At 36.7% G+C, this 13,255-nt stretch overlaps 1 protein-coding gene across 5 annotated transcripts in view; it reads right to left on the bottom strand.

Moving 5' to 3' along the window:
* RGS12 (regulator of G protein signaling 12) overlaps nt 1-13,255 on the bottom strand; it is an 83,777-nt gene that overhangs the window by 56,537 nt on the left and 13,985 nt on the right. For 4 of the 5 annotated variants that reach the window (XM_077782731.1, XM_021550738.2, XM_077782730.1 and 1 more), the window contains exon 3: nt 5,519-5,638. In XM_077782731.1, the coding sequence (XP_077638857.1) occupies nt 5,519-5,638 (120 nt within the window). Of the gene's footprint in view, nt 1-4,537; nt 4,684-5,518; nt 5,639-13,255 lie in introns of those variants that run through there. The other variant, XM_021550742.3, reaches the window with a different exon arrangement.

Here is a 13,255-nt window from a genome sequence, read left to right as displayed (position 1 = left end):
AGCAATTTCTCTGTATGTGCCAAGTGCCTTTGCACATATGGGGACCTAATTCCCTAAGGAATCCATCCTAGGCAACACGGTTGGTTTCTTCTCAAGCACCACAGCATGGGGTGAGCACTGCCGTGATGAGCACTGCCCATATGCACCTCACAAAAAAAGCAGAGATGAGATCCAGCTCTCAGCACATTCTCTGACTACCCTGCTTCTTACATGCAAATTTACATGGCAAATTTCTCCAGAATCTGAAGTAAAGGAAATAAAAGCAGGAGCAAACAGTAAACAGCAACATTACTGAAGGATGATCATTCCACCACTTGAAGTAACAGAAAATAAATCCCATTATTCTCAGTGTCTGAGGAAAAAAAAGCACAGTTTAACATTCTGGATTGTATGTAGAAGTACCTCAAATTCATAATAAAGAGGTTGCACACAACTGTGTTGATCTGTTGACCAGCCCACCTTTGTCAGATTCTTTACAAAAGAGTGTCAGGAGCACAAGAACTTTCCATTAAAAGATCCATAAATGTAAACTGAAGAGCAGTTAGTGAAAATCTTTTTTAAATTATGGTATAGTATAAAATACAGGCAAAACCCTGATAGTAATGCAGGCACAGATCCATGAAGCTTCCAACACAGCAGCATCAGGGGCTGCTCAACGTTAGCACTCAGACTTCAGAACATCCATATATGAGACAGGGTGAAACCTTTAGGAACTCATTAGCAGCATCCTAAAAATGCAGTACTTCCTTTTACATAGAAAAATGGAGACTTTTCTCATGTGTGCACTATTATTTCAAAATTGGCCTTTCCTCCCCCTTTCATGAAAGCTGACAGCAAAACTACCAGTTGGTTGGTTGTATCTTACATACAAATTTGGACAAAATATTGCCAAAGATGCAGTTCTTATAGGGGGTACACAGTAGAACATTTTTTTAACTAATTGGTGAAATCTGAGACAAAACTATACATTCTTTTCAAATTTTGAATTCACTGTTACAAGCTGAGAATGAAGAGGCCTCTTGATTTAAAACATGTACTCACACTCACCATGGTGGTAGCATTGTGGCCATGGTGATGACCTAAGAACATCACTAAAGCAACCTCTGCAAGGAGAGTTCATACTTTTTATTAGATCATATGAGAGGGTGGGACAAGTTTGGGGCACGTTTAGATCTTCTTGTCTGATTTTCCTAGTATACTAGTTGGTCTAATATAAGCTATTATCTCCCTGTGTAAGCTTTGTCTGATTATTTAAATCAGTCAAACAAAAACAGGTACCCACTTAAAAACTCCTTAATAAGTCAAATGAGCATTTAGGGGGAGTTTTGCCACCCACAGATGCCAAAGCTAATATCCAGCAGAGACATGTCATCCATTAGTATAAAAACCTCATACCAAAGAGATGTGCTGTATGCTTTCAAATAGCAAAAAGAAGTTGATTCAGTAGAATTAACAAAACAGAAAAAAAAAAATCAAGCATTATTATCTATAATAACACCTAATAATACTACATTATTAATGGTTATAATTAAGATGGAACATTCTAACAAAAGCCCTCATGCTGATTTTTTAAAAGAATACATGATACATTCCAACTTTGAAAACATTACTAAACTCTAGAAATTTGATACAAATGTTGTTTATAATATACAATATAGCTTTAAGACTTCCAAAACAGGATGAGAAGAAGAAAAGCTGTAACAGCCATCTTTTCTTGTCGTGATACTTAGTTCAAAGAATTAAATAACCTTTAATTTTAAAAATATCTCTTCATTAAATGATTATTTAACAATACCTACAGAATTTGACACTTGTTTCCCTAAGAGATTATGTCTCTCATTATACTATTCTGCCCTATTTTTAACCACAGATAAATACAAAAAGTACAAGTACCAAAATTATTTTCAGAAAAAACAGCTTTCAATGTTCTTCTTGGTGAGGAGGAACCTAAATTTTTTGACTTCAAGAAAATGCTGCAAGGTTCCCCCATTTTTACAGACTTCAAGAAAAATTAAAAACTGAGTGGAATGGGCTACAGTTGAAAGTGTTACCAAAACTGGTGATGAATAGAAGCATTAGAATGACTGTGCTAAAGGTAAATTTTTACATAGGTAGTGTTCTACTGTCTACAATCTCACAGACACCTTTAACTTGTTTATAACATCGTTTCCAGAACAGAATTGTGCAAGAGGGTGAGAGTACTGGCATTTACCTTCAGGGAAGGAAAGTGGGAAGAAAGACAGGATCATGCCTTCTCATTAAGCCAAATATTAAATAACCATAAGGTCCATTTAGTTTAAATTACACCTTGAAAATATGAATCAGCAAATATGCTAAAAAGTAAAATTGGTGCAACTCACAGAATATTAACATGGTTTTTAATGGACACTACTTCATAATAACAAATTATGTAATAAATAGGAAAATTATGTAATAAATAGGAAAATTTATGGCTAGATAAAAAGTAAATCTGTTCTTAACAAAACCATGTTTCTTGTAATTTAATAAAGAAAATTTTCTAAATACATTTCTTGCGAAAATAACATAACTAGTGCACATACTAGACATGCTCATTTTCTGAATTCAGTTACAATTTAAAGACTCATTAACCATAATCAGACCTGCTGTGAACAAGCACAGTTTCCACAGTTCAGAAATAAAATTTTGTGCATTTTCTGTTTTGTGAGACATTCTCCCTACCACAATCATAGCACAACTGCACCATTAATTTTGCACTCTCATCCCATCTTTATCCCTGCATTTTTAAAAAATTCTTGTATTCAGTTTCTATCAGTAAAAACAGCAGCTAGAGGTTAATCCTACAAACTTGTCTGTTTTCTTCCATGTATAATACAGCTTTTGCAGGAAGGGAGGAGGAGCACCTATACCATTAATTCTAATTTTACAATAATTCTGTCTATGCACATATAGCCAGAAGTAATCAAACAAGTTAAGAGAAAAAGTGACATTTTCTCATGAAATCATGTTTTTATTTATTAAAATATCTATGGATATGCTGTATTCTTGGACAGATATTTTTAAAAATAAATAAATAACAAATTTCAAAGAAATCACGCCACCTTATGGCAGTAGTCAGCAACACTGACAGCTGGTGTTTCACACACTGCTCACACTTCAACAAAAAATCCAAATACAGCCTTTTTAGACCTGTAAGCAATGAGCAGTGTTCATCAAATTCCCATAGAAGAAACTCCATGGAACCTACTTACAATGCTCAATTTAGAAGATTAATTTGAATACCAGCAGGAATCAAACCCATAAGCTCAGAGAAGCATATTAACTTCCAAATTTCGCGTTTGGATTATTACCTTATCCATTCTGCTAAGATAACTGAAACGAACACAAAAGCAAGCAAGCAGCCTATACAATACACTCATGGTCATTATTCCAAAGGTGGAGTCTCTAAGAATTTCCTGCTATTGTTATTTCCTCTTCCACCAACCCTAAATAGACGGCCTGAAATAAACTAAACATGTACTAACAACATTATGTTCTACCACACATGGTGTAAGAATACTTGGGACTAATGCTGAAGGAGCAGTGTTGAAGTTTGAACCAAAATTAAAACACCTCAACATTATTTTATTTTGACATACAAAGATTTTTAAATTCTCCTCTGGATTGCTGTTTCTCCTGGTGGCTGGGATATCTAGGGTATCATTCTATTACAGCATGCATAGTGAAAAAAAGATTTCAAAGTGAAAAGAAGCAGTTGGACAGAGAACAGTCCACACCCACATAGCTACATTTAGTAATCCAAATACAGATTTGAATTCAGACCATTCCTTTGTCCAGTTCATATTGTGACCCAGAATGAAAGTTTCCCCTTCCAAGGTAACTCAGTAATGATGAGAACATTGGGACACAGATTGACTCAATCCCTCCTGTTGGTGCTACTCTGTTTACAGACACTGATGAATACCAACTAGGACATAATGAGGAGGAAAAGAGACTTTTTAGGCCAGTAAATATAATATCTTTCTGAAATTAATGTTAAGTCCCGAGTGACTGTTTTAATGAATATTTACACAATGTGAAACAACTCCAACAACAGAAATTAGATTTTATATCTGATGTTTAAAACACTCAAAACATAAGATGTGCAAAAAACCTGCATGAAATTTTAATCTGTAAGACTGTGGAAAGAACCATGTTTTTCCTGTTGCATGTGAATTACTAGCACTAGATTCTTTTGTATTCTGAGAGAATTCACTCTTACTGCAACCAAAAATTCTGTCAAAACTGGATATATATAACTGCAAACTTTTTCAATTTAGAAGAACCACCATTTCCTGATTAAGAAAGATGTAGCTAGATGGTTCTCAGACCCCTTTATCCAGAAGTTCTTGTTGTGTTTGTTATGCAGTTACTGTATTAAAGTTATGAGCGCAAAGAAATTAAGTATTTTCTATTACTAGAAAAAAGCAAGACACTTAAAAGCTTCAGAGAACACAGACTGCTATGAAAAACAGAAAAATAGGAAAACATCTGAGAAATAAGTAATTGCAGTTCCTACCTGCATTCCCTAAGCATGCCAGAAGCTCCTCCATATATTCTGCTCCCTAAACATCCACTGCACTGAGCTCCCTTCTCCTTTTGTTCAAGTCAGTGAAATGCTGTTCTTCCTACATTTTCCTACAGCAGAAATCTCAGTCTCCTTCTTCCCTCCTCCCATCTCAAATGCTTTTTAAACACCTCCTTCCCATTTGGAGGGCTCAGTGTGCCACATTCCCTCCCATGCTGAAGAGTGGTGCAGGATGCATTGCATGGCTCTCGTGCCAAGAGCCAAAACAGATTTTTGTTCCTCCCCAGCCACCAGACTTCCTCCAAATAAGCATGCTGAAGGGCTAAGGGAAGCATCTCTCCATTCGTCTTGACATCACTGCAGGTCAGGTTTTCCTGAGGAGGCACACTAGGAATGAACATATAATGAAGCCATAATCCTACAGTAGAGCAGCAGGATGGCTTTTCATTCCTTGTTTTCTCCAAAGTAAATATGGTTTTGAGAGCCAGACATCAGCTGATGCTAAACCAGATGTAAAATAGCATAATATTACACTTAAAAGGACCCAAAATCACCAAGTTGATTAGGAATTCCCTTTTGTCAACTGCTGTCAAAACTCATCAGCTGAACAAAAACCAGAATATGATGAACATTTGATTTTTCTATATATCATGATACATTAATTTCTGATATATTATGAACATTTTGATCAGCAAAAGTGTATTGTTTGGATTTACACAGGACCAACTGTGATTGGAAAAATAAAGTTAGAATTCCCCACAGAAAGAATGCCCACTGCTGCCACCAATGTAACCTATTAAAGAAATACTGAAAAAGACAGGTTGATACCCAAAATCTGTATTCCCCTCACAAAAATTTAATATGATAGTAAGCACCTTAATTATCCTAATACATTACTAACTTCCTTTCAGCAATTATTAGCATGTAAGTTCTCTAAGACTCACTTCTAAATTTTAAGTGAAAGTTAATTACCTCAAGGTCATCCAGAGAGCGAGTAATGCTGAATCGCTTCGATCTTCCAAAGGATCTTCGAGCAGAAGAACGTGGAGGAGGAGCCTGACTTAATCCCATTGAATGTCCAAATTTTGCACCCTAAAAAACCACAGAAAATATACATTAATTTATTTCTTTAATTTCAGTACCTTGCTGATCATAGTGAGATTTGTATTTTAAGGAAATGTAACAGGACCACAATTTCAAAACTAGTTAGTTATTTGCCATGCTCTTGTAAAGCCACATACTAAAAGTCATTAAAGTTGACTTTTCCAGTCTCAAGTCAAATATCTTAAACATTCAGCATTAATTTACTGTATTAACATGAGCGATCAGTTAGGTTGCTAAAATGTACACACAATACATGTCAGTAATAAAAGCAAGATGATCCTGGTTATTTTCTGTTTTAACTGGTAACCATTTAAATACTAAATATTTGCATTTTCTATAGAAAATTACCATCCTAGAAATCATCTCATCCAGCTTCTCTTGGAATGTTTCTCCACATTTTTAAAAATCTGATTTTCACTACTCTTTTTTTTATAGCCTTGCTACTGCAAAGTCCAGCTTTTGAAATCACACAGTATAAAATTGCAGGAACTTTTGTTCTGAGGAAAGCAACTCCCTCACTTGATTGTTCCGTCACTAGAATCAGTGCTGCAGTAATTAAATCTAGTTTTTCTTGTGCCCATAATCATACTCTTTCTCCCTAAAAAGTTACCAGATGTCTGTTAAACTACTCAGCATATACATATCAAGTTTATTCCAAATGGCAAAGTGTAAGCTTGAACCTAAAATTAGGCACAGTCGGTGACTGGTGCTAAGCAGATGTACATAAACTTACTACATTACAAAGCCTTGTGATTATGTGCCTGAAATTTTGGATTCCTTTCACTGTAACATTCAATGTGAGGAAAATTTCTCCCTCTGTACTGATGTTTTTTTGCTATAGAAAATAAAGGACTTTAAATCAGAGCAAATTCCCCTCTGTTTCATGTCAGCATCTTTCTTCATTATAGTCAGCTTAAAAATATATTTATTAGTACTTTTATAATTGCTCATTTGGCAGATTTGTAATATTTATTAAATTTTCTATTTGTGTTCATTTCTTCCTTTGGGCAAGTTTCTGTGCTCCAAGTTCTGAAATATTTTGGTCTTCCTTTGATCACTCATTGGAAAGTCTATACACGGCACATTAATCAAAAGAACAACCACAAATTTCACATCCTCATAGTCTCATGCCAACAACCACTCCCACAAAGCAGAGAAGAGCAGCCAGAGCATTGTACAGCCTCAGAGATGTCTGCCTGTTTGCTAATTCCCATGGAGACAACACTATTCTACAGCAACTGGGCTCTGGCCATCACCAGTGCTCTCAACAGATTCTGTTTACGAGCTCCAAAATTGTCAAGACAAAACAAGAATCTGGATCCAAAGTTTGCAGCAGGGCTCATCCCCTCAACTTCATTCAGTACTAAAAGTGATCCCTTTTTCTATGAAATCACTTTCCCTCCCAGTTTTCTATTTACTAAGGTTTTTGTTTGTTTGTTTGTTTGTTTTTAATTGGCTGAGAAGTAAATTGGGCAGGTTGTGCCAAAGCAACCTGGAAATCTAGTAGCTGGATATTTGCTTCCAGGGTTTTCAGAGAGCATTTACAAGTGCAGTATAAACAAGCTAAGGTGACCTTTGCTAAGTGATCAAATAAATGTGAAGAGAGGAAAATTGCTCTCTGTAAATGTTGACAAGCAAGACCCAGTGGAATGAGAACAGTTCCTGCCTTTTTTGAGCATCTTTTTGAGCAACTTTTAAAATGATCTGTTCATCCAGGCAGGTACTGCTGAGGAGGTTCACACCTGCCTCATCCCTTACAGCCATGCCAGCCTTTCCTGTGTGGATGGAAAGCTTACACCTCCTGCAGGAATCTGTGCCACACAGTGAATTCACCTCCACCCTGTGGGAACCCAGGGCTTCCCTCTGGCTGCCCTGGAAGGTCTGGGACCCTGGCAGGGGTCAGGAACCCCCCTGGACAGAGCCCCCAGAGACACTGGCTGTGATCTCTGTCCAGGGAAAAGAGTTTTCAATCTTACAGGATGAATTACAAGCTCTGAGTGTTTGATATAAGTAATAATTAAGTGTGGCACGGGTGCAAAAGTAGAATTTTAGGATTCTAGATTAGGGGTCCAAAGGGGACAAGATGGAGGAAATTGGGTGTGTCTTGTCCTTTTTCTCCTTCTTCATGCCCTCCATGTTTCACTGTGGTGTTGGCATTTTTCTGTTGGTTCAGGCTGGGGACACACTGTCCAACGTAGGTGACAGATGTTGGCACGTTATTGTAAATGCAGCCCAGGGAGTTTCTGGTATTTAATGTTTGTAACATCCCACTGAGGGCAGAGCCCCACACGCTGCCCTGCAGGACAGAGCTGGGCAGGGCAGCAGAACATGTGAGAGATAAACAGAATAAACAACCTTGAAACCAGCACAGACGAATGATGACTTCTTCTTTGGCAGCAGGGCTGAAAAACAGAGACTTTTTACAATCTCAGAATCATCAATACCTCAGTTTCCGACACCACCCCTGACTCAACTCAGCAGTATTCATTACTGTTGCTGCACAGCTGATCAAAACATTAACAAGCCTCCTCCTGTATGAATTTTTCTGTTAGACCAACATGAATACACAAGTACATCTATTTGATTTCACCAGTAGTCAAGTATGACCACACTAGTTCTGTGATTTTTTTTTTCATTTTTAATCCAAGAATTAGTGATAAAACTATCAGACTACCAACAACTCAGCAAATTAATGGCATCATTAACTGCTACTTTGAAACTAATGAAACAGTTACACAGTATGGATGCTTAGTGGTCTTTGATGTGTAACTTAAAAGTAGATGGATGCCCTGAGAGAACTTCATCTTTCATTGCAAATAAAAGGGTGAAAGGAAAAAAAATTTTAAAATATCAGTAGCAGACATATTTATTCAGAATAACAAATACATCTTCACTATTCATTCTATTTCATCCCCAAAAAAAGAATATAAATTGTCCAGTACTTATTTAAATACTAGAGACTGACATATATGATGCTGGGAGACTAAGAACATGCACTTAAAAAGTTTTTGAAACGATAACATTACAAATTGAAGGAAGAGGAATCAACTGCCTAAAGACAAATCTAATTAGATTCCACTGAGAAGCAGATTCTAGATAAGATTTATTATCACCAGATGCTCATTTTGGAAATAATGCTGCCTACCTATTTGTTGTCAGAAGCATAACAAAGAGAAAGAGGGAGAGCTGACAAAAACAATTTGTAAATTGTGTGGTATTAGAAAAGAGAGAGTAAATTAGCATCCAATCAAAGTTTTTATTTATGGTTTTTTATATTGTTATGCAAAACTGATTACTGAGCCCTGGGTGAAACAGTAAAGATAAGAACAGGTTAAGAAAAAAGAGACCCTCGGAATAAAACAATGCTTAAGCAATGATTACAAAATATGAAAATGCACTGAATTAACCATTTGCCCAACCCATCTGGATAACAATTGCAATTAAGAAAATAATTTGAACTGACAAAAATCTCTTCTTTGCTCTGAAAAATCATCTAGGAAATTAAGGAGAGCATTACTAAAAAACCCAAAAAGACTACAATTCACAAGTATTTCATTTCCTGGGAAGTGCCCCTTTTCATCTTTTCTCGACACTATTCCAGATATTCAGACTATGAAGGCAGAGCTCCTTCTCCAGTTCAATTTAAAAAATGGCTGTGCATACACACATCCACACAAATAAGGAAAGAATCATGTATCTTAAGCAAACAGCACCATTTTGGCAAATGTTTTTCATGGGTCTAAAGAGCTGGAAATAAAAGCATTCATGGCTTGAACAGAAAACAGCCATTGAAACTAGAGTGTACTAATCAGCATGGCTAAAGAAATCCATAGTATTTGAGCACAGAGAGATTGTTAGTGCAATGGCTGATATTAATGTCATTTCTGCAGTCTGTTAGACATAAATAAATCATTGTACTTCTAAAGGCCTTTATTACACTATTAAGCAGATATTAAAACCCACTAAATTATCCACAAACATTTCAGAACAATAAATGTATGACCAAAAAAAAATGGCCAGCTTGGAGCAACCTGGTCCAGTGAAAGGTGTCCCTGCCCATGGCAGGGAGCTTGGAACCAGATGATTCAAGGGCCCTTCCAACCCCAACCACTCTATGAAAAATATGCTGTTACATTCTCTGAGCTGCCAAGCTAAAACACTGACATTTGCTGCATGAACATTAGGCTGTAGGGTTGTTTGGTTTTTTTTTTAAATTCATATTGCCTATAAGCCCTAGAACTACTTATTATCCTATCTTAAAGATTTTCTTCCAAAAATATTGTTGCTAAATCTACAAAATTATAAAAATATCTAAATAGTCAACAAAATCTAAGAAATTCTATGAGAACAGAACTAGAAACTAAAGGCCATCTGACATTTTACTAAGTGCCTTCAACTTAGAAATTTTAGGAATCCAGAAGTCAACCAAAAAGCACAGAAATTTGTGAAAACAAGTTGATCAGTGAGAAGCATGTGCTACCGCAATACATCCTCTCCTATTTGCAATGCAGATACTTTCCACCCTGCTTTTACTATCTATCATGGTGAAAATATAAAAGAATATATCTCTAAAAGCCTTTATCCTGTTATGATTTGTCAGATGGAGGGGAAAACCAACAAAGGATTAAAGGAATTAAAGTACTGATGCTCTAAAAAATCCATTCCTTTTTCTACTCTTAAAAAAGTAAAAATTAGAATGGATTGAAATACCAGTTAAATGTATAATCATAAGAGACAGAGGACAATGAATGGGGTCTGAGTCTTTTATTATTTTTAATAAATTACTAGATTACCCTTTTTTTTTAGGCAGACAGGAAATGGCAAGTGCAAATATGACAAGGAGAGCACTGAAAACAGGTCACCAGAGGAGGACTGACAGAGCAGCTCAAACGTGTCCAAGTGAGAACATGTCCAAGTGAGAACAGTTTCTGTCTGAGAACAAGAATGATGTACAAGAAAAGTACAAATGAAAAAGCAGAAAACATTGTACTTTATGCATAAGCAAGGTAGAGGGAGTGAAGGATGTGATTAATCTGAGACTGCAAACGGACAGACAGAAAGAACAAAAAGGTTCCAATGTAAGATGATTTGCACAATTCTAATTATTTAAAGATAGAATGAAATAGGATGGGTTCTTAAAAGTATTTAAACAAGTTAGGCAGGAGCTCCATGTAAGATTTTTGGCAGCTGTGGCAGCTTAAGGGTTTTGCATATACTTCTGACCACTCCTGCAAACTCACAAATTGCAGCAGGCTGTGCCCTCATCGCCACTGACACCAGAGTTTACAAAATGAAATAATCCTGTTTCTAAGGCAGATCCACAGAAGTCATGCCAGCACAACTCATGATACTCTCTGCCAAATCTGGCCTGAGCACCACAGGAACTCTTTTAAGCTGGAACTACCAAAGAAACACAACATGAAACTATGACAGCCAATATGGGACTGTAACCTGGAGCCTGAGTGCACAGAAGGAAGTCGATGAAACCTGATCAATTATTCAGAACACAAAGAAACCAAACACCTTCAGAAAACATCTTCAGTTAGCTTAAAGGAATTCCCAGCTATAGCACAAGCTGTACTGTACTTCATATTCCAGCAAATGCACTTATCCAGTATTATAAATTTGTAACACATTATCATATGCAACAACCTGAAATTTCCATTTTGTGCTAAATAGTCTTTGTGCCTCTCTGCAGTTATTGTCTGGATATTACTAATAGATTTCCTCTCCTCTGGTACCAGTTCTAAAGCTGAAGGTGCAGGAAGGGGTTAGCAAGGAAGGAGACAGGCAGCTATTGGAGCACAAGAGACTGAGGAAGGGGGAAATTTTTGTTAAGAGTTCTGGCATCCCTGACAACAAAAAAATACAGTGAGCTGGCAGCAGGAATCCAGAAAGGGGAGAAAATGAGAAAGAAAAACTATGAGGCTTTAGGCCAGCTTCCAGCAAATTTACAACTTTTCATGGAAAACACATTATGGTTTGTGATCTTTAAAAGAAACTAAAGGGACTAAATCTGATGGGACAGAGGTTTTGCCTGGTCTGTGGAAGAGCAGCAAGAAGGAAAGGTAAAATGTAAAAAGAGAAGCTAATCAAAAATGTTTAGAAAGCACTAACAAGCTTGATGATCTACATTTCTAGAACTATGCTTTCAAAACTGTCTCACAGGAAAAGTTACTCTCATAAGATTTGAGTGAAATAGTTTTAAAAGTTTACATGTTTGATTAACAAAAGCATAAGAAAGCAATGAAATGTGATGAACAGAGTTCTAGGAGCTCTAAGACAAAAACATCATTACCAGCATGCACTAATTTTCATAGAAAATTTTTTCCTCCTGTTCAGGTGGAACAAGTACACTATCCTATGTCCTGGCCATTCAAGAGAATGCAAGAGGACCATGCACATGCTAGAATGGTCACGCAGAACTGTTTGCTTCAGATTAAGGAGCTCAACTTCTTAAGGAGCTAAACAGAATTTGGTACGTTCCATGTTCACAGAACTTAATCATACTAACTATAAAATCACTAAATTTTAATTTGTCCTATTTCCAGCTCTTGAAGCTTTTAAAAACTCCCACTGTTTTTAGGTTTGATTCTGTGACTCTGTGTGGCAAAATGCATAACAGTTTGGAGCCCAGATACACTGACCACATAATTTGAAACTCCTGTGGATATTCAAATTGTACTGAATTTAATCCTGGCTGTTGAAGCCCTCAGCAGAAGGATCAGGCTGTATTGACAGTTCACCTTTAAAAAGAATGCAGGTTTAAGACTTCAGGAATAAGTTCCTGATTTAGACCTTTCTGAAAAGGGATGGGAAACAGTAATGCCAACAAAGCACACAAAATCTCAGAAAATAGTGAAAGGTTGTGCTCCCCTCCCCTGGCCTGTCCTGGGGAGCAGCAAGTGCTGGGTAAGGTGTCTGTGCTGGCAGAGCCAGGCTCCAGGTGCTGTGCACAAAGCCAGAATGAAGGGACACCCTCCAGGCTGCCCTGCACTTGTGTCATCATCACGGAGGGACAGCACCACACAAAACCCCATTAGATGACAGAAAGTTAATTAAAAAAAGTCGATCATCATTCAAACTTTACTATCAGTTTTTCTGCAGGCTTTAATTACACTGCAATTCCCGTGTTTTTTTTCCTCTGTTGAGGTACACCAGGATGACAAAGAATTCAAATGCTATATTCACCAGTGCTGATCAACAGATTTGGTGACTTTTAAGAATACTTCTTTACTGATCAGATGATAATGAGACATTTCACTCCCTTCTAACCATTACAATGGCATTTCAAATGCCAGTTTGGTCCATGATACAAGGAAGAATGTTGCAAAATTTCATATAAGATTTATACGGACTCCAGGAAGACACAGAAAAGAGATTGTCCTGACATGACCATCCAAGTAAATGAAATTTAATGCTTGTGTCCTGTACTGAGGATATTAGGCATAAAACACTCACCCATCTACACTTCAGTACTATCCTAATCCTTTTTCAAGTAAAAGAAAAAAAACAAAACAAACCCACAAATTTTGATGTTATTTATGCATATGAAAAGTAAGATCATTTTCTCAGTATAAGTAGATAAAAGTAGCTTCTATACAT

The sequence above is a fragment of the Lonchura striata genome, chromosome 4, assembly GCF_046129695.1.
Source record: "Lonchura striata isolate bLonStr1 chromosome 4, bLonStr1.mat, whole genome shotgun sequence".
Lineage (NCBI taxonomy): Eukaryota > Metazoa > Chordata > Aves > Passeriformes > Estrildidae > Lonchura > Lonchura striata.
The sequence above is the reverse complement of the archived record's forward strand: the minus strand, read 5'-3'. Positions and strand labels throughout refer to the sequence as shown.